The 22,069-nt window shown below is 39.1% G+C and overlaps 1 protein-coding gene across 8 annotated transcripts in view; it reads left to right on the top strand.

Annotated features, from left to right (window-relative positions):
* LOC110966579 (adaptor related protein complex 3 subunit beta 2) overlaps positions 1–22,069 on the top strand; it is a 74,683-nt gene that overhangs the window by 39,233 nt on the left and 13,381 nt on the right. For 3 of the 8 annotated variants that reach the window (XM_051951768.1, XM_051951766.1, XM_051951767.1), the window contains exons 10-22: positions 7,355–7,409; positions 7,536–7,607; positions 7,699–7,761; positions 7,876–8,008; positions 8,327–8,436; positions 8,665–8,841; positions 11,087–11,273; positions 12,692–12,822; positions 17,619–17,657; positions 18,351–18,465; positions 20,921–21,101; positions 21,477–21,642; positions 21,854–21,941. In XM_051951768.1, the coding sequence (XP_051807728.1) occupies positions 7,355–7,409; positions 7,536–7,607; positions 7,699–7,761; positions 7,876–8,008; positions 8,327–8,436; positions 8,665–8,841; positions 11,087–11,273; positions 12,692–12,822; positions 17,619–17,657; positions 18,351–18,465; positions 20,921–21,101; positions 21,477–21,642; positions 21,854–21,941 (1,517 nt within the window). The remainder of the gene's footprint in view (positions 1–7,354; positions 7,410–7,535; positions 7,608–7,698; positions 7,762–7,875; positions 8,009–8,326; positions 8,437–8,664; positions 8,842–11,086; positions 11,274–12,691; positions 12,823–17,618; positions 17,658–18,350; positions 18,466–20,920; positions 21,102–21,476; positions 21,643–21,853; positions 21,942–22,069) is intronic. The other 5 variants (XM_022215997.2, XM_022215993.2, XM_022215998.2 and 2 more) reach the window with 3 other exon arrangements.

Here is a 22,069-nt window from a genome sequence, read left to right as displayed (position 1 = left end):
TCGTCAGTGTATTACTGAGGCACTGGGGGTGCAGCTGGCTGACAACGAGATACAGCGTGCTTTTCGCCCTGGACCACAACCAGCAGAGGGAAACTCGCAGCCACGACCTATCGTTTTAAGATTTCACTCCCTGCTGGAGAGGGATCGGGTGATGGCCGCTGTGAAGACGAGGTACAGGCAGAATACACCGCGGGTCTGGAAAGGCTCAAAGATCTCACTCTTTCCAGATGCAGTGAAAGCTGTGACGGAGAGGAGGAGGAAGTTCACGGACGTACGGAAGAAACTTCACGCAATGGACATACGATTCACACTCGCTTATCCTGCCAGGCTCTTCTTCACCTGGAAGGGGCAGAAGATGTCATTTGAAGACCACAAGAAGGCACAAAAGTTCCTTGAGAAGGAGACAGAAGGCCCGGAGTGACTGTGGGGTAGGCTTATCTCTAAATGTGTGACAAATGGTTAAATAATATTGGTTTCACGTATGTAGATTCCTAATTTCGTCACGCAAAATTACATTATTGGGCTTTCATAGGCTTAGTTTCATTAAAAAGGTTCAATATTTTATAATAACCTTTATGGAAATTGTGGTTATAATTTACAAGTTCTGTTCTCTCATTTTAATAACTGCAATAACAAGTGTTATACTTAAGATATTTAATAGTTGGGGTCATCTTGTTGCATGCAATAGGGCTTAAATAACCTACTACAATAGGAGGATTGATGGGTAACCACTGCTTAGGGGCTGCATGGATCAGGTAGAGGGTGGGGTTTCCCTCAGGAAGAGGAGGGAGCAGGTTTTGTGTGGGATTATGGGTCAATGCTGGGGGTGGTCATTGTTATTTATCCCAGTTCTAGGGGTGTGGTTGAGAACGTTTGTTGAATGTTTTGATAGGCTTATGGCCGTTTTGTATTTTCTTTTCTCTGTCTGCTTGTTTTTTATCCTCTTTCTTTTATTTCTGTCTGAATGGTGGCACTCCATTTTGATTTGTGACACTTATGAGCATACAAGGGACCAATAGTGATTATATGAAGGTGATTTCGTGGAACATTAATGGGACACAGAACATAACAAAACTGAAGAAATGCCTTCTCTATCTTAAAGCGAGGCAGGCAGATGTTGTTTATCTCCAAGAGACCCATATGAGGAAATCTGAGGCAATGAGACTCAAAAGAGGATGGGTAGGCCATGTTTTTCATAGCTCATTTGATAGCAGTAAAAGAGGAGTTGCAATACTTTTACATAAGAAACTGAACTTTGTTCTGCTTAAAGAACACAAAGACGAGGAAGGGCGACTTATATGTATTGAAATTGTAATTAACGGGAGGAGACTAAATCTATGCAACATTTATGCCCCTAATGAAGACAGTCCCGATTTTTTTCATAAGGTCAACAGGCTTTTGGGATCATTTGAAGATGGTAATATAATATTGGGTGGAGACTTTAATCAGACTCTAGACCTGGTATTAGATAAATCTAGATATTCTCCAGCCCCAATAAAAGGCAGACAAGCACTACATCAGCTCCAGGAAGATGTTGGAGTAGTTGACATCTGGAGACTAACAAACCCGAATAAACGGGAATACACCTTTTATTCTCATAATCATAAATCAGAATTGACTATTTTCTAGTTTCTAAGAACCTGGTTGAAGCTGTACAGGATATTGCCATTGGTGTAATAGCACTAACAGACCATGCTATGGTAGAGCTCAGTATTTCTACTTGTCTTGAGAGCATCAGGAGTAATAGGTGGAGACTTAATACATCCCTTCTACAAAATACTGTATTTAAACAGACATTAGCAGAAGATCTTAAAATTTTTGTTCAGATTAATATTGGCTCTACCCCCATAATAGGCACAGTCTGGGAGGCTTGTAAGGCGTTTATAAGGGGGAAAATTATTGCTGAAGCATCGAGGAAAAAGAAACAAGATAAACAGACAATGATAGGATTGGAGAATGAAATAAAACAGAAAGAAAGAGAATTGTCAGAGAACTACTGTGAGGATTTATTGAAGCAGGTGTGTGAGCTGAAATACAATCTCAATGGTATATACAGTAAGAAGGCTGAATATGCCATGTTTAGACTAAAATGCAGCTTTTATGAGAGTGGAGAAAAGGCAGGGAGGCTATTAGCAAGACAATTAAAAAAACAGGAGACTTCACTGACTATACCATGTGTTAGAGATATTAATGGAAAAATTGTAACCACAGCCAAAGAAATTAACCAGGTGTTCAGGGATTTTTACAAAACTCTCTACACGTCTGATACTCCTCCAAACCCTGAAAAACTGGAGAACTGGTTTTCCCAAATTGAGCTCCCAAATCTATCCTCAGAGCAGACACAGCACCTGGAAACCCCTGTTACAGAGGAGGAAGTGAGAAAGGCCATAAAATCAATGCAATTAGGCAAAGCTCCTGGGTTAGATGGGTTTCCCATTGAGTTTTACAAATTATATGTTGATATTCTAGCCCCTGTCTTAACTCAGGTGTACTCAGAGGCCTTAGAAATAGGTAGTTTGCCGAACACTCTCAAGGAATCAGTCATTTCTGTCATTCTCAAGAAAGGTAAAGATCCAGTGGACCCAGCCAGTTATCGTCCCATTAGCCTGGCTAATGTAGATTATAAAATTCTCACGAAAGTTCTTTCTATGCGTATTGAACATATTATTCCATGTATTATAGGTTCAGATCAGGTAGGATTTTTAAAAGGTAGATCTTCCTCTGATAATTTACGACGCCATCTCCACTTGATGTGGCAAAGCAGAGAGTCTGATGAATCCGTCGCCGCCTTCTCTTTAGACGCAGAGAAGGCGTTTGATAGAGTGGAGTGGAATTTTTTGATGCATGCGCTAGGGAGATTTGGTTTCGGACGAGGATTCATTAAGTGGATACAGTTAATATATGCTGAGCCTAAGGCCTGTAATGGCATGGTTTCGTCATTTTTCAGTGTAACCAGAGGTGCAAAACAGGGAGATCCTCTTTCTCCGTTATTATTTATTTTATTCCTGGAACCACTTGCAGTGGCAGTTAGAACAGACACAAGCATAAGAGGGGTGAGGGCTGGCGGTAGGGAGCATAAACTTTTTCTATATGCGGATGATGTCCTCTGGCTATCTGTAGATCCTGCGTCTTCGGGCCCAAGATTTTTTTAAGACTATGGAAGCATTCTCTGAAATCTCAGGTTATAAAATTAACCTAGGTAAGTCAGAGGTAATGCCAGTGTCGAGAACGTGTCAATCGACAATAAATGATGAGCTTAAGTTTAAGTGGATTGACTCGGGGATGCAGTATCTTGTGATTCATCTTACCCCAAATATTGAAGATATGGTGCAAACAAATTATATCCCATTACTTCAGGGTATCAAGGCTAACTTGGAGAAGTGGAAACTGATTAATCTTAGCTTATGGGGAAAAATTAACACTATCAAAATGATGGTAGCACCTCAGGTGAATTATATATCTATGATGGTGCCATTAATGGTCCCAAATTCTTTCTTTAAACAGTACAACCAAATTGTCAGGGACTTTCTATGGAATGGAAAGAAACCTCATCTAAAACTTGAAAAATTATTTACCATTAGAAGCAAAGGGGGGTTGGGTTTGCCTAATGTGGAGTTGTATAAAATGTCTTTTGAGATACTTAAACTCTCTAAGCACTGGTCTGATGAAAGGTCAAGTCTAGGTTGGGTGGATATAGAAAGGGAATTGATGCTTCCATTTGGGCCAATTGAAACATTTTCACAGATACTTAGGAGAAAAGGTTGGCTAAACCCAATTTTGCAGTGTTCCAGAGAAATTTGGGCAAAGATACATAAACTACTTCATATACCCCACTATAGAATCTGGAACAATCCTTCTATTAAGATTGGTAGAGAAACAATCATATGGACTACTTGGCTGAACAAAAATATCAATAGAATTAGTGACCTGTATGTGAATGGCCTGTTTCAGACATTTGAAGAACTAAAACAAAAATTTGATCTGGAGAAAGCAGATTTCTGGAAGTATCTGCAACTGAGGAGCTGTATAATGAGCTTAAAGATCTCACCTGATGACACAAATACGTTGGTTGAGTATTTCAAAATGCCCGGATCTAAGCGTAATGCCTCTACTATTTATACAATCATAGCTGATGATATGTATGGTGATAGTAAGCACATAAGACAAATCTGGGAGAGAGACCTGAATACGAGGATAGATGAGGAAGCGTGGGAGGAACTGGTAAAGAATGTGAGTTGGTCCGTGAGGGATGCAGTCAATAAATTTCTGCATTATAAAGTCATTCATAGATATAATTGCACACCTGTTAAGCTCCACAAAATGGGATTGATGAGTGATAACACATGCTGGGAATGTGTGAGTGACACAGGTTCATTTTTACATCTTTTGTGGGACTGTTCTTTTGTTTTTCCTTTTTGGAAACAAGTGCTTCATGTAACTGGAGAATGGCTGGATACATCAATACCAGAATCCCCCCGATTATGTCTACTTGGAGATCGATCTCTCCTACTACCTAGTATGTCAAACGCCTCCACCTTGGCCATGTGCCCTGGCCTCAGCTGGTTTTATTATTGCGTTAAGAATTATCCTCCGACACTGGAAGAGTCAAGTGAGGCCTGGCTTTACAGAATGGCTGACATTAATGACAGACACTGCCTCGTTTGAGAATCTCATTGCCAGACTGAATGATGGTAAGGGAAAATTCTATGAGGTATGGTCTCGGTTTTTGCATTTTATACGATATCAAGGGTCTCAGAACTCATAAGTGTACTGAAAATTCCACTGTATGCATTGAACGCCACCTCTTCCCCTTTTATTTTATTAAGTGTACTTATTTTCCCTATGTTAATTATTTATTTTATTTTATTGTATTAATTATTATCAGTAGTAATAATATTAATGTGAATACTATTGTTTAATTATTTCCTCTTGTTAATTAGTTACTTATTTTTATTTATTACTATTATTTTTGATATGTGTGTTGTATTTTCTTTTGGCCAAAGTTGTACTATATATATATATGTATATATGTATGCTTGTATCATGTTGATTGTTGAAAAAACAATAAAAAACTTTAACTGGAAACTCAGCAAAGTGGAAAACAGTATGACAACAACAAAATGACAAGTGCAGGTAGTAAAACAAATCTCAGAAGCCCTGAAGCAGAAAGTGAAATTAAACAGGGAGCGCAGTGAAGCTGAAGTAAACATGGAAGCATAAACCATAAGGGGTGATGACAGCACATCGGTGGCCTCTTGGCTGTAAGTCCTGCAGCCTGTCAGCTTTTTATTGAACAAGTGGTCGTGTGGCTCTGGGTGTGCGGTAATGGGATCATTATTCAGCAGCGACCAAACAGCAGCATCTCTCTGTGGGGGATTTGTCAGAAATCCACTGTTCTGTACAATATGTTTCATTAGACAAAATCCTATGGAGTCTGTGGTGTTGCAGCTCGCATAACAATGACATGGATTTACTACACAGAATAACATTGCCTAGATATTTAAAAAAGAAAAGTGCAGAAACCTTTTAAGTACTTTACCTTTTGTCAGGTTTGTGTACTGTTTTACCTTCAAATAGACCTTAAAAACATTTTATTAGCTGTATGAAATTTCAAATATCTTTGACTTAGAATTCTAACTTGAGACTTAATGTGAAATGTGTTTTGTAATTTTTCATTTTGTGGTGAATGATAAGACATAACACTGACCTGTTGCTTGAAAAGTCACATTATTCTCAACATTTTGTTATTAAGCTAACTTTAGCTAGCTAACTAGCAGGCAGGCTAATTTTAAGCTGCTACCTCAGAGCTACATTGTTAGCAACAATGCTACTATTTTTCTGTGTATATTTGTAGGCATCTGACAAACAACACAAGATGTCCTTTTTTAAAGAAATTAAAGCAAACCTTAAAAAAATTTAATTCTGGAGCTCACATAGATAAGTATTATTTTGGCTATATAATAGCAGTTCAGTTTGTTACTTCATAGATAAAATTCAATAGCAGAAGCAAATCTGAATTCTTACATCTATAACACAATGTAAAAAACAGGTTTTTAGGTGCTTTTTGTGAATTATGTTGTGTCATTTTCCTTCAAATCTCTTTTGGCTACAAGGTGTACGAAGGCTTTTCACATGCTATGTTGCCTTTCATTTTTGCTAGTTAGCTGTAAGCTATGGGTTATAATAGACCAGGGGATTTCTGCTGAACTTTATATCACTTTTCATTTCAAGCACGAAACTGGGTCACTTGTACAGTTTGAGACCATGAATGTTTTTAGGAATATGATCATTGCAAAAACACACTTTTATTGTCCACCATAACCACATTTTGGATCACATCTCCTGAACCAAACATGATAATGGTAAATGGTAAATGGTCCGTATTTATATGATAACACAGGAAAGGTGATACAATGATACCACATCACGACCTGTTCAGAGGTAATGCTGCATTTAGAGCAATGTGAGAAGGAAATCACAATCTCTTAAAACCTAGGCTTGACTTTATAATACCATGTCTGTTGCATGATTGTTGTTAAAAATCTGATCTGTTTGTTCATTCATCCTGACAACAGAGTAACTGCTACATCCAATGTCACCTTGTTAGGCTAAAAAGAATGTGTAAGGCACAACAAGTTACTTAAAAAAATGGATTTCAGAGAAATGTTTGGTTGTTTTGCTATTGCTGAACCTATTCCTCACTGCCTCCTTCACACTGACACAGAGGTGTGTGCTTTAAGGAGACTTTTTTGTCATTGTAATTCCTCCAGCAGCCTTTAACAGAGCCGCAACTTACAATCTTCTGAATTGACCATAGTGGTCTCCAGTCACTTGACTGAATCCATCCTTAGTTGCAGCAGACGGCATATATGATGCCACTTTGAGTTCTTGTCCCCAACAGTGTCCTTCTTGGTACACTGCAGGTTTTAGGTGCTGTACCACTGAACTTCTTTTCTCACTTATCACCTGGACTATAAGCAATGCTGGTGTCAACTGAAATGAAGAAGAAACTTGACCGAATTTGTCTGTTACGTAAATGTCTACCACACAATTATCTCCTGCCCAACTGTAAGTTAATGACTTTTAAATACCACTGCTGTCAGCTGTCAACTAAAAATCAATGGTCAATCAATGATAAATAGAACAGCTATAAGTCAATGCTACCTCCACATTTCTATCATCATGCTGTTGGGTTTTGTCAGATTGTATTTGTTATCCAACAATTATTTAGCACTGAGATTTCAGTCTCCAGCATAATGATGATTTTGATCTAAAGTCAATATTTTTTCAATATGGTCTCGCTGTCCAGGACATTTTACTCATCAGTCTTTCCTCCATTCATCTTTTTCCTTAGTGAAGTCCAGTATGTCGTCCTTCAGAACGTGGCAACAATGACGATTAAGAGAAGGGTGAGTTACGCCTGATAGTATTTCTATCTCTCTCTCTCTCTCTCTGTGTGGCATTTTCAATGAAATGCTGACATTGCTGCAGGTTCACTGATCCTTTTTTCCCCTTCCTGTCTCTTTGTGTTACAGGGCATGTTTGAACCATACCTGAAGAGTTTTTACATCCGCTCCACAGACCCAACTCAGATCAAAGTCCTGAAGGTTTGCTTTCTGTGTTCTCACTATACTCAGAAATGTCAAACAGTTTCTGGAGATGAGTGTGAACGCAATGTTTTATTTCTGTCCTCTCCAGCTCGAGGTTCTCACTAATCTGGCCAATGAGACCAACATTTCTACCATACTCAGAGAATTTCAGGTAGAACCAGAAGGAATAAATCATGCTTTTTAAAGAGCAGATCTGTAATGCAGTACAAATTCTACAGCCTTCCGTTACGTATTACTGTACTGAGTCTGTGTCGTTGTCTGGCAGACATACATTAGAAGCATGGACAAAGATTTTGTGGCTGCAACAATCCAAGCAATCGGCCGCTGTGCTACCAACATCGGTGAGGTGAGGGACACGTGTCTGAACGGTCTGGTGCAGCTACTGTCCAACCGAGATGGTGAGACTTTTTATTTGATGGCTAAATTGCATATTATGTAGGAGGAATAAACTGATACGGACAGGAGTATGAAATATTGGTTCCTGCTTTACTCGAATCAAACTCATTAATTTGATTTCTTAAACATGATTGAGGTTCGATAATAATCGTGAAACACTTTAATAAATAAAGAGTGAAAATGAGGAACCTGTCTCGGAGCATATCCTCAGTGAGCTGAATTAATTTTAATCAAGCAATCTAGGATTAATAGAAGATGAATAAAAGCCATGAGTGAGTCAGCATTTATTCCTGATTGCAACTCTTCCTCATCTTATGCAGAGTTGGTGGTCGCAGAGTCGGTGGTTGTTATCAAGAAGCTGCTACAGATGCAACCAGAGAAGCACAGCGACATCATTAAGCACATGGCCAAACTAACAGACAACATCCAGGTGAGTCGCTGTCACGAACTACTGCTGATGTCTTTCCCACTATGGCTTGTTACAGTCTAGGAGAGTCTTCTATAATATTTGTTGTGTTTCAGCTGAGTTTGCTGCTTTCTTGAAATACTGTTTACCTCGACAACGAAAACCCGTTTTGATTTCTTCGAGTCCCGTCACTGTGTAGTGACAGTAAAAGAGGCAAATGCACACAATCATTCCTTCAACTTGTGTTCTCAGGTGCCGATGGCGCGGGCCAGTATCCTGTGGCTGATTGGAGAATATTGTGAACACGTGCCTAAGATTGCTCCGGATGTTCTAAGGAAGATGGCCAAGTCGTTCACTAACGAGGAGGACATTGTTAAGCTGCAAATCATCAACTTGGCTGCCAAGCTGTATCTCACCAACTCCAAACAGGTGTGAAGAGCATGTTTTTCAGTTGTTATGATAAAGCACACATGATTCAAGTGGAAGATTAAAACCATTATCTAGGTTTTCATATTGCACTTCAGTGTGCTTAGGTTTTTATTTATTTATAAGTTTTCCTGACTTTCTTTGTCCTGCAATTTTCAGTCTTACATTTCATACATACAGCTGCTAAGCTTTCCCTCCTTTTACTAAAACTATGCTGTTCTACCTTACAAGACATATTTGAGCTGCAACCATAATTTAATCACGTCTTGGTTGTCAGCGCACAGTACTGAGAAAATACCAACCTGTCCCCCAATATAGGGTAGAATATGTGCATGTTCTCCCTTTATGTCTGTCTCTTGATATTTCCTATTTATTTTCATTTGTGAAGGAAAATTCATGTGGACATCCTCCCTCAAGCTGTATGCTTGGTGGTGGCCATGACAGCAACATTGAACACAACAGCACCAGAGCTTTGGGTTGGTGCCGTAGCCAGGTCCTGGGGGACACCTCTGAATATGTGGAGTCTTAACAACTCCTTAAAACCAGTGTTTTAATGCAACAGAGCTGAACTTAGCGTGGGAATGGGAAAATATGGAAAAATATGTTGTTGCACATTACAAGATGCACACAGACCCATAGAAATACTACAAATATTAGAGTTAGTTTCTACAGCAAGCAGAGTGGTTTCCAAGTTTTCTTTACATTTCTGCAGAGAGGTTAGTCCAGAGTGAAAACTACAGATTTGAAAAGCTTCGACTTGCTTGTGTTCAGTCAGCAGAGGTGCAGACATACAGATCTCTGCTACATCACAAATCAACTTGAATTTATTTTTGCTTCTTTCTCTGGTGTCACATCTATTACGTCACACATTGACGTATGTGTCAAAACACAGCTATGAATGTGGCTTAGTCAGACGTGACACGTGTGAGATTAATGTCTGAATCGTTTTAGTAATGTTTTCTCAGGTGTCACGAAATGTAATTTGGGATTTTGCAGATACATTAGATCTTCTGATGTCCTGTTTGCTGCCTGCAGCTGTCTGTGACACGGATTATTTTCACTGACTTTAATAAATGCCTGCAGCATCACATTGCAGCAGAAACAATAAGTGTTTCTTTAAATTGAGAGGGATGTGCACATTTACCAAATGCCACAGCAGCAGCAGTAGTTTCATAAGTATTCCTTCTATGTTCTCCTACACACCTGACAGATCAGCTATTCCACACAAATTTCAGATTTAGGAGGGGAAAATTTGTATTCAAGCTTCTTTGGGAGAATCCTGAGCTTCCTCAAACCTGTCAGGACATTTTTGTTAAGATATGCTTGTCATTACAGACAAAAGTACATTTCAGGGTTTTAACTGCTGGAAGGAGACAGAAGTTGCAGACAGGAACATTTCAGCACCTAAAATAGATCAATAAATGAAATAAATGAACTGGAGTCAGCTCATTTATTTGTTCTCTAATACCTCTAATACCAACCCTCCATTCAGGAAGATTTACTTTTATTTATTGAGGCGATGAACACTCACCTGAATGAATAGTTTTTATTTACTTTCTATACTGTTGAAGTGCTTCTAAACATCTAAATCAAGTCTTATCTTAACCAGCAGTTGTTCTTCCTAAGATAAAAATGAAGTCATCAAAGGAATAATGCAGAAAGGGGAGGTTGTATACAAAACATTTCTTTCCTCAGATGATATTTTAACACACAAAAGTGAACCATATTCTTTTATACCCAACAGTAGCAGTTAGAAGAAATATGTTACGAAGAATGCTGTTTTAAGTACCTTGCAAGTAAAACTTTAAAGATAAATGCAATGAAGTAAAAAAATGCAGTTGTCCCCTCTCAATCACAATGAAGTAATTGTACCAGGAAAATGACATACTAGTTTAGGTAAAGTATAAAATTTGCTTACGTTCCATTACTGCCACTTAACCAGTCAGACACATAGCAACCCTGAAATTCATCCGAGTTACCAATTAATACCCTGCTCACTAATCAGGAAATCCTAAGAAACATCTGGCAGCAACTTAATGACACTTAATCAAGTTACCCAGTGCAGTGTCCTCTGCTTTCAATCACACTTGTGTTGTCATACCAGACCTCGTTAAATGACTTGTTACCCAGAAACACTCGCACAGATGGACACGCTGCTATTGTGTTCTGTACCTGCATCAACACATCAGACAGATATTCTTTGTGCTCTCTTCATCCTCCATGTCCTTCCCGTTTCTTCCCCTCACAGACCAAACTGCTGACGCAGTACGTCCTCAACTTGGCCAAATACGATCAGAACTACGACATCCGTGATCGGGCGCGTTTCATTCGGCAGCTCATTGTGCCCACTGAGAAAAGTGGAGCCCTCAGCAAGTATGCAAAAAAACTGTTCCTCGCCCTCAAACCTGCACCTGTGCTCGAGTCTCCATTCAAAGGTAAGAAGCCAGTCTGCCTTGATCTCAGCTTGGAGAGAGATGAAAGCTGCACGGCTACAAAGTACTGCTAAATGTCTGGAGATAACCATGAACAGATTATACAAATGTGTGCGCTGAGCTGCCAGTACTTTTATCTAATTTGTGATTTTTTTTATTTTTACACATTTTGCCAAAAGTTTTAATCTGAGACATTTTATTTAGCTTTGGTACTTGGACATTTTACAGAAAGAGTCACTACAAATGATGCCCCAAAACTGATTCTTAATCTTCTTGTTACCAGAATAAAATTACAGAGATAAAGGTACCGTGTGAGTTGAAAGGAGTGAGAAGTTAGTTATTGACTGATTTGGCTGGTTTATCAACATAGTCAGTAGCTACAGCTGTAGCACATGGCAACATAACACAGCTCCAAATCTGAACAGAGTTTTTTGATGCATTTTAAGATTCAGTGTGATTTACAGTGATGGAAAAAATGTTTTCAGACACCCCATGCCTCTTACATTTTCAACTGCAATTTCCTTTAATACAGTCACAGCCAAAATACTAGACAAATCCTAAAAAAGGCCAGTAAAAACTTAAAATTGATTATCAAAAGTTCGGTTTCAAAGCGTAAATCAAAGAATTTAGAAGTAGTAATTCAAGAAGAATGGGGTAAGATTAGCCCTCAACAGTGTGAAAGACTCGTAGGGAACATACCAGCCAGGATTAGAGCTCTACTGTGTGTTAATGGCAGGACTACTGAATATTAATTACATGATGTGATGATTTATGTATTTTTTGTTCAGTTTTGAACTTATTCTCTGTTATTTGTTGACTTTGATACTGACAGTGTTGAGAACCGACATATTGAAACTTTAGTTAGTTTTTCTTGTAAACAATAAACAAAAAATATCATTTGTATTTGTTTGTGGGGCCACACCTTTTAAAACACAAACAAGATTTTTCCACAAATATTTCATGATAATATTTAAGATTGTGTAAAACTTTAAGGATGTCCGAAAACTTGTTTCCACCACCTTGAGAAAAACATTCTCACACAAATTTGTTTCAAAACCACAGAAAAATGATGCTCCTGATGACTTCAGAATATTTTTGAGGATTACCGTGTATCAAGTTGTGTTCATTATTAGAGTAATCCAGGATTATTTGCCCCTCTTTCCACGGCTACATCATAATCACAAACTAATGCTAGCTCAGCATACTTTAAAAAGTGCCAGTTTGGTAATATATAGGCAAAGTTGTCGAGTTGTATTTTACAGCTGACTGCTGTTTATGACTCCTAAAGCTTACAAATTCTGATAATTCTAGTTGTAAAACTTAGAATATAATAATAATGTGAGTGACAAAGTGCCCTTTGTGTAATTTTTATCTCTGTGTGTTACTGCAGGTTTGCATTCTTTTTCATTGTGTTTTTGCAGATCGAGACCATTTCCAGTTGGGTTCATTGTCCCACCTGCTGAATGCCAAGGCTGGGGGCTACCAGGAGTTGCCTGACTGGCCTGAAGCCGCCCCTGACCCCTCCGTGCGCAACGTGGAGGTGAAGGAGTCTGTGCGTGCAGTGGGAACAGTAACTTACAGAGACACAGGGGCCCTCTGGGGGCCCCAAAAGATGGAAGGGAGCGAGGGTTGCTCCCTCCCCAGAGCAGTGCCTCAGAGGGGTTGGACAGAGTCACCAGAGCCTCACACTAACTCCAATATAACATTGATTCCTCTTTCACTGACCATCATTCATTCACTTACAGCCCATTAACATCAACAGCTCATCAGTAACATGCATCCTTGTTGGCCTTCATAAACCTCCAAATGGATGGTGATTAACAACTCGCCCCTCCATGGAGGAGAATGAGTCAGAAAGGAGAAAAGAGGATTAGTTTGATATGAGAAAATGTTCGAAGGAAAGTTTAAATTTCACAAGACTGAAATCATATGAAAACATTTAGTTCAGCTGCTCTCGTCCTCTCTGCTGCACTTGTTCTGTTCGGCAGCAGCAGCTCACTCGCCCCATCCAAGTCACTTCTAACTGTTGTTTGAGCCCATAGCACATGCAAACTGAGGGGTAACATGCATATGTAACCAGTGAATTTCATTTTGGTCCAATCATTCCAAATTTTTCAAGCAGAAACACAAGTTAAATGCAGTCTTTTAAGAGGACACTGTGTATTTTCCTGTAGAGCCTCATGCTAACACTCCAGAGCCTCCTCTTCTTCTCCATCCATTCACTCCATGTGCCATCGGTTTATAAGCAACAGTGTGTTTTAAATAGACAGAAAATCAAAACTTGAGTGTGTGACTTCTTTGTCAAAATCAAGACTCAACCTCAAGGTTTGATTTTGTTGTCATGTGTTATATTTTATGTTGATAGTAGAGCTTTTTAAGTCACAGCCTAATATTCCATGTCAAGTGTTAACTTGTCGTTTTCCTTGTGATGCAGATTTCAAGATGAGGCCAAAGGTTCATTTTATTTTGATTTGACTGGTGTTACTAAAGAGACGAGGTTCTAAAAGAACAGATCAAGAGTTCAGGGCATTTTAGATAGCCAATGAAGTAAAAAAAATTATATGACTGTTGTCCATTTTTCAAAGCTTTTTATTCACTTCCAGTTCGATTTGTTCCATTTCCAGACTGATATTCACTTCCCTTACACAGACTTAAAATCAATTTAAGACAGTAAACATATTTCCTGCTTTTAATTTGTGATTGGAAAAATGTCATGTGGTAATTTAGCTGTAAACAGGTACTGTTTTAAAAATCGAAGTTCTGACATTAGATTTATTTCCTCACAGTATGGCTCACTGCTGCAACGAGGTTTGTAATACCATCCCCCAGTTTGGCTTCTCTTATTGTGGCCTGGCAGCTATCGAATCACATTAGCTCGTGGCGTCATTCTGAGGTCTTGCCACCGTTAATTGACAGCTCACCCAACAGCTCTGAAGCCTTTCTACACCAGATTTAAGATTGAGAAGGCTTCTCTCTGGTCTTTGCTTACAGTTTTTAAATTGTAAACCACAGCAGCTGTTGAAATCTCAATAAAATTGCAACTAATTATTTAATTATTTGTTAAATTTAGCAATTTATAAAATGGCATTTTAAAAAATTACCAATATTTTTCAACATTTAATAACTATTAACACACTAATATTAGTAATGTTTCAAGGTGCTACACAAAGTAGACAGGCCATAACAAAGATAACAAAAAAGCAAGAAAAGCAATCAGAGAGCGCAGAACTCCACCAACGCTGCTCAGTCCTTGCATGATTTCCGACAGATAAGTCCTGATAAGTCCGCAGCGATAGACTTGTAGTAGGATCACAATCATGTGATCGTCAGCAGGCAGCTGACGTAGCGTTCACTTGTCGTCATAGTTACAGCGACACTGTGCTTCAATCTCGCAATGATACAGAAATTTTTAACAAGTCCATGGATCCAGACTATAAGCTGCGTCACTGCCAAAATCTAATCATTTGGTCCTTGTGTCATTTCTGATCTTCCCTGAAAAATTCATCCAAATTAATTTTTGAGTAATGTTACAAACAGATCAACAGATAGACAAACGTACGCCGATTGTCACATAACTTTGCTGCATTTCTTGGCAGAGTAATAACTACAGTAAAACAAATAAAGAAGTTTTCCATAGTCAGTGACCGATGTTACTGTATATGCACATTTATCTATGATCTTATGCATGCATCTTAAAAGAGGATTTCATATTTCAGTGACAGAAGTATTGCACAAATATTGCCCAAAATGTCATGTTTAAGGAGATCATCCCTCACATTGTGATTTCATTGGCTCCCCAGATTCTTCCTCATCTGACCCACAGAAAACCTACCCAGGAATTAGTCTGATTCTTCTTATCGTTCAGTTGAGCTCATGATCAACAGATTATTTGAATAAGTTATGAATTAGTGCTGCTGCATGAAGACATAAAAACAAACGAATTAGTCAGATCTGGCACTTTTATGTGTTTTAACTTCACATATGCTAAGCATTTCATATTAATTAAGTTTAATTCTTGTTGCTGACTAATCTGCTACAAATCTGGTGCAATCCATTTTCAAGTAGTGTTCAGCAGAATTACAACTTGAAGCTAAAATTTTTCTATAGTTTTGGATTTTTTTTTTTTTTTTTTTGCAGAGCTAACAGCAATGCCAAAATATTAGTATATCAAAAACGATTAAAGAACAATGCTGAAGAAGAAGGCGTAAATCCATGTAAAAACCCACAGCATGCTTTGAAAAATGGCTGACAGTCATTTGTGATGTACAGGATTAGTAGCTAAAGAGCAAAAACAACACCAGTGTAAGTCTCAGTGTCGCTGCTGAAACTGAGCGCCCCATGTTGTGGCTTCTAAGGCTGTGAGGATCAGTGGATCCTCTGAAGCCTCTGACAGACTCTTCCTCTGCACATTATACTCGTCCACAGACAGAGGAAGTCATTACCACCGGTGAGGGGCGGATCGGCTTGCTAGGAGACTGGCGAGAGGTGCCCCTCCTCCACGTTTGGAGTGCGGTGGTGTTTGTTCTGACGATTGCTCTCTCTTTTCTCTCTTACGCTCTCTTTCTGGTTGTCATTTAATGCTAATCGTGACACTGATAAGATAAGATTAATGGGATTCTCAGAAATTCATCCTCCGTCTGTCCACTTTGAGAGAGGGGTGATTATAACAGCTGTTGTCCCATGTGGAAAGAGATTAACTGGAAGAAACCCAATTATTAGAGTAAATGAGAGGAGTGTTGTAGAATTAACAGTATAGAATCACAGTTTATCTTAAATCTTAGAGAGAAAACTGGTTCAAGTTGCAACTAAAACCACTTGAAAAGATGAGAAAGCCAAGCCTGACACTTCATTCTTCAAGTCAGGAACAAAAGAATCTCAACTCAAGCTTTACTTACTCACTTGTCTTGGTGTTTTTCATCGTATTTCACTGTCTTCACTGGCAGTTGAAGTTTTGCTTTCAGTTAGAGGACTCCACTAAACGCCCTAAAGTTGCCGTACAAGGTGACCTGCTTGTCTCACAGTTATTGAACATTAATGGTAGGGCGGAACGTTGTGTTTTCAGAGGAGCGCTGTACTGTGACAGAAATGAAGAGCAAAAGTGTGATAAAAAGTTATTCATGCTAAAAGACATTTGTCTCAAGCAAAGCAGACTATGAGTAAAATGACAAGTGATCATGTGACAGCCATAAAGATACTAGACAAGACAGTATCATAGTCTACAATAGGTAATGTGACAGAGTTGGGTGCAACAGAAGATGTTCCCACCATCAGCAACCTGCAGAGTGAGAACTTTTGACTACTGAAATGTATAGTTTACTCAACCGTACTATGTGGTAATCATAAAATCAAAAAAAAAAGAAGCAAATTGCATTGACTGTATTTGAGAAATTGGTAAGACACATTGTTATTGTTAAGTTTGTTGTAGCTATAGATTTTTTTTTTGTTCATCTTTATTCCAGATTTAAACTTATCGACTGCTCTGGAATTTAAAAAAATCCAAGATACTCGGAAGTTGATGGACGCCACAAATCACTTAAATGTGCCAGTGATGAGCAACTGCATCCATACAAATACTTTTAGAATCTGTCCTCATCTCTACTCGCAGTCTACTTTTCAGCCAACAGGGACAAGAAATGCTGTTAGACTTTAAAATAATAGAAAGTCTGAAAATCCACACTTTTAGCACCAAACTTCATTTGAAATCGACTGAGTCCACCTTGAGTTCAGATTGTTTGTCCAGCTGTTCCACCAGCTGTTCCACTGACAGTTCATTTCGTCCTCTGCAGCGAACTGGTCTTTCATGAAATTTGTGACTCGAATAGTGAACGTGTCACAAATGTTGTGTGATTTTGAGTGATGTGATTTCTTCCTTTCTCCCTCTGCTGCTCCACCTGTGCCACTCTTCATTTAGTTCATCTAACCCATGCCAGCACAGCATGCTTTGTTGCCGGTCAATATGTCCATACTAAATGCATTTTCATGTATTTTTTGATGTATTATTAAGTAGTGAATGTGGATGTTGACTTTTAATTTCTACAGTATTTAAGTATTTATATATATGAGTATATACAGTAGTATTAAGTTATATTGGAGTGCATTGATTTTACCTAGTAGACAGTTTTGTTTTGATCATTTTTAGCAACGTAATGGTAGTGAAGTATACTGTGATGAAATTTGGGGTTTATTTTTTGTCTCTGTGATATCCAAAACTGTTCTCACACATTCTTATTTTTAGACCCTGAAACCTTCCTGTGCCTGTTTCTCTTGCTTTCCTGACTTTTTTCTAAAACCTTTTCCTTCCTTTTTCCTCATCTCCATCCCAATCTTTTTCTTTTCTACGTCTGCCAGGTTTTTACGCTGCTTGAAAGAGTCACAACATTAACGAGTGTGAGTCAGTTAGCGCCAAAGAGCCACACGTCCTTGAGCCTCAACCCATATAGCCGCAACAACCCAAGTGCTTTTTAACACCCCGCCTTATGTAGTCGCTGTTCTGTGCTTAGCTCAGCCAAAGCTACCTGAAACACAGCACCCTCTTCCTCGGTCTGCACCATTAAAGAAGTGATTCTTTTAGCAGGACGTGCGGTCCTCTGACACGTCGACATGCATTAGCAACCTTGTGGGTTTTAAATGGGGTTTGGAGATGTCCACACTCATTAGCAGATGGCTCTGGTTAATGAGTTTGGTCACAGAAAGAGCAGATGGGCTTTTTTTAAAGTGTGGGAGGATAGTCGCTGCTCCTCAAAGACATCACTTCTTAATGGAACTGCTCCCTGTATTAAAAGAAAACCATTTCTGCAACTGGTCATGAAGGCAACACCTGGTGCTCACATCTATCTGTACAAAGAAAGAAAGAAGTCTCCATACAAGCATTAGTGTCTGTACTGAATTTGTTCTGAGACTGTCAGATCTAAAAGCAGATCTGCAGCAGAGATGGCTGGCTTCATTTGGCTGCATCACGCCCAGGCAGAGGCATTCATGGCCATGCTACTGTAATCTGCCCACGTCTCTGCTTCTATCTGAGGGGTTTTTCACCGAGGCGGAGCTGACGGCTGACTGCTTCAACTCTGCTTCTTCTGCCAGGTGCCTGAATGGACCAAATGTAGCAGCCGTGAGAAGAGGAAGGAGAAGAAGGTGGAGAAGCCGTTCTACTCCGACTCTGAGGGCGAGTCTGGGCCGACAGAGTCTGCTGACAGTGGTAACTTTAGAGGGCTGCTGATGGCCTTGGTGGCATCTAACCATCCTTTAGTCCATACGAGTAGTGTCCATCACACATGCATGTGTGAAAATGAGACTTTTTTGAATGAGTGGGGTTGAGGATGGTAAAAAAAATAAAAATAAATTAGACATAAATCCTTAAAAAGATCAAAACCAATTAACTCTGTATGTGACACTAAAGATCACTGGGTCCTCCTGAAATTCTAAATATTTAAAAAGTGGTCATAAGTTTGTCCTATCATGTAAAAAAAAAAGTAAAAGTCTAAAACATTCCGACACTGTTGTCTTGGACAAATCCTACCCCAAGAATGTAAGAGTAAACATATTATTTGATACCATTTCTACACATTTAGGAACATGAAACCCTGCTGGCAGACAAAGAAAACTTTGAACAAACACCTCAGGATGTCGTTCTGATCACCAAATAATCAATAATCACACAGCAGATTTAAAGGATTAGATCATCAGAGCTGCTGTCAGTTTAAATCAGAAATCAGCAGATCAGCTGTTAGCTGTTCTACACATTTAAGAATATGAAACACTGCTGGCAGACAAAGAAAACTTTGGTTTTAGAATAAGATGTTATTTTAACAGCTTAACACATTTGCAAAAATGCACACCATGCATTATGTATTTACTTAAACAGTAGTACTGTAAAAGGAATAGTTTAGTATTCAAGCAGGGTTGTCATGATGTGCACTACTGTTCACACATTGGGGTCACCCAGACAAGTTCATGTTAGCACTCTTGTTCTAACATAATTGCTCAAGGGTTTTCTAATCATCAGTTAGCCTCTCAACACCATTAGCTAACACAATGTACAAGGGCGTCAGTTTGTTTTTAAAAGTGGGGGGGATGGAGACCACAGCACTTTGAGAAAATGTCGAAGAACGGCAGCAAAATGCTACAAGCTGGGCTCGAACTCACAACCACCGAACCAAAGACAGAGGCTCAACCTATTGAGCTATTGGTATATGCGGTTAAAGGGGTCTGTGGGCCGCTACAGTACTAATTCTCCCGGGCCGAAATTTTGCCCCTGCATGCCTCTGGTCGGAATTTCCACTTGGCACGGGCGCAAATTTAGCATCTGCACGTTTTTTTAAACCTCACGAAGGTGTGCTGCATGTCTGTGCAACTCTCGGCCTAGTGCGGATGGTGCGTTCAGTAGTGTCGGAATTTTCTATACTACTGAAAATAACTGGGTTTACAACGGCTTACATGTGAAGAATTTGAATGTGTTGGAGACAAAATGACCCCTGACAAAAAGTGGGGGGGACACGTCCCCACCGTCCCCCCCTAAACTGACGCCTATGACAGTGTAGCATTAGAACACAGGAGTGATGGTTGCTGGAAATGTTCCTCTGTACTCCTATGTAGATATTCCATTAAAAATCAACCATTTCCAGCTAAAACAGTCATTTACCACATTAACAATGTCTAGACTGTATTTCTAATTAAATTAATGTTATCTTCATTGAAAAAAACTAATTTTCATTCAAAATAAGGACATTTCTAAGCGATCCCAAACTTTTGAACAGTCGTGTACCAGTGTTGGTGATAACCATGAAATGTAACCGTGATAATACTGAATATAAACCAGCACCAGTAACTATCTGGTTGACACTCTAATTATGGTTACAGACTTTTCTCTCCTTCTTCCTACACCTCTGAATCTAATTTATTCCCAAAAATGATACAAAACACCCAATGGACATTGTTAAAGATGAAATTGACTGATAGCAACATTTTTTCTTGTTTTTTTGTAAACCACCACAATGTCTTGAATTCCGTTGATGATAAAAGTGAAGTGAAAATCTGATATCAGAGCTGCTTTAAAGCAAAACCAGAACTTTCAGCTGTAAATAAAAATACAGTTTGGTTTATGGAAAAGAAAAAGTTTGTTCATAACGATGAACTAAATTGCTCACTCTGTCTGTGTGGAGCAGAATGGAGCATGACTTGCAAGTAATTACAGTTAAAAAACAAAATTAGTCACAAAAGCTAAAAATGTTGTCAAAATCCAGTATTGTTAGTGTAGATATAGCACAGAACTGATTATAAGATCTCTGTATTTAGTTGGGGTTTGGTGTGTGTGCCTCAGGTTCAACCAAAGACAGAAAATCTGAGAATGTCAGATAAAGGTGCTCCTTAATCTTTTTTTTTTGTTATAAGGTGCCTCTGGAAAAATGTGTCTGGAACTTCAATAATAAAAGGATCGTAAAAATTTGATGCTCCTGGCTGGTGAACATCATGGAAAACCTTTTGATTATTTGACAGATCAAGAAATTTTGACCGTGACTTGTATTCCATTGACTTTGAGTCTTTTGAGCAAGAAATTGTTTAAAGCTTGATTCTCTTATGGTTCTTGTAAAAACCATTTGATCCTGGCTCTAACTGGCCTGTTTGTCCTCTTAATCCGACGTTTTCCTCCTCAGAGTCGGACTCTGCCAGCGGCTCAGAAAGCGGCAGCGGCAGCGAGGAGAGCGGGTCGGGATCAGAGAGCGAAGAGAGTGAGGAAGGCTCTGAGTCTGAGGAAGAGGAGGAGGAGGAAGAGGAGGAGAAGGACAAGAAGAAAAAGAAGAAAGAATTAAAGAAGCCAGTGCCAGAAACTGAAAGGTAGTCGTGCTTTTGTTGCAGTGTCCATAAAGACAAATCCTGATGAACAATTTCATGGACACTGCTTCAACCAGAATATCTTTTAATACTGTATTAATTATATTCCAGGTTGTGTGTGGGCGTATCGAATTCATTCTTCTGTCCTGAGCCAAATATCTTGAATTTTAATATGCTTGACTTTCTCAGCATAAGCGTGTGGTTAACTGTGGTCACGTCTTGGTGTTTTTATGTGCACACCATATCACAGATCCAGGTTGACTTGATGGATAGCTCTATTTTTTTAATCTGTAAACACATTAGCAGTATCTGTTTCATCCATTATAGAATTCACTCCTGGATCCCAGAGGGAGGTCTAACCTTTGCTTTCCTTTTCAGCGAGCAGAGCAGTGAAGAGGAAGACAGGAAGATCGAGAGGAAGAGTAAACAGCGCAAGAGCGACTCGGAGTCTGAGTCTGATGAGGATGAGGAGAGTGAGTCTGAAAGCAGCCAATCAGAGTCTGAAGACTCCGAGTCTGAGGTAGAGGTCAAGAAGAAGAAAAAGGTACTGATAATGTGTCCACATTTGAAAACACACCCCAAATGTTGAATGCAGAGAAAGATCAGGCCCCATGGGGTTGGGTTTATGATATTGGAAAATGATTAATTATATGAAAAGTGATGTATTCTTAAGACCTAAATACAAAAATGTGCCCAGATATACAGTAACATAAAATTGGCATCTCTTCATGGCAGCTTTCTTGATCTCCCTCCAGACAGCTGAAACGAAACCTCCCTCCAAACCTGTCAAGAAAGAGACCAAGAAAGAGAAGAAAGAAATGTCTCTGCTCGACCTCGACGATTGTGAGTTTTTTCATCTGTTACCTTCCTCTTCAGAGAATGAAAAACTAATGATGCTCGCTTCATTAAAGCAAAGCCAACGAGCAAGGATGTTTTGTGATTATTTCTAAAAGTCGCACCAACGTTTGATG

This window comes from Acanthochromis polyacanthus, chromosome 8 (genome assembly GCF_021347895.1).
Source record: "Acanthochromis polyacanthus isolate Apoly-LR-REF ecotype Palm Island chromosome 8, KAUST_Apoly_ChrSc, whole genome shotgun sequence".
NCBI classification, from domain to species: Eukaryota; Metazoa; Chordata; class Actinopteri; family Pomacentridae; genus Acanthochromis; species Acanthochromis polyacanthus.
This window is presented reverse-complemented; position numbering and strand designations above follow the sequence as displayed.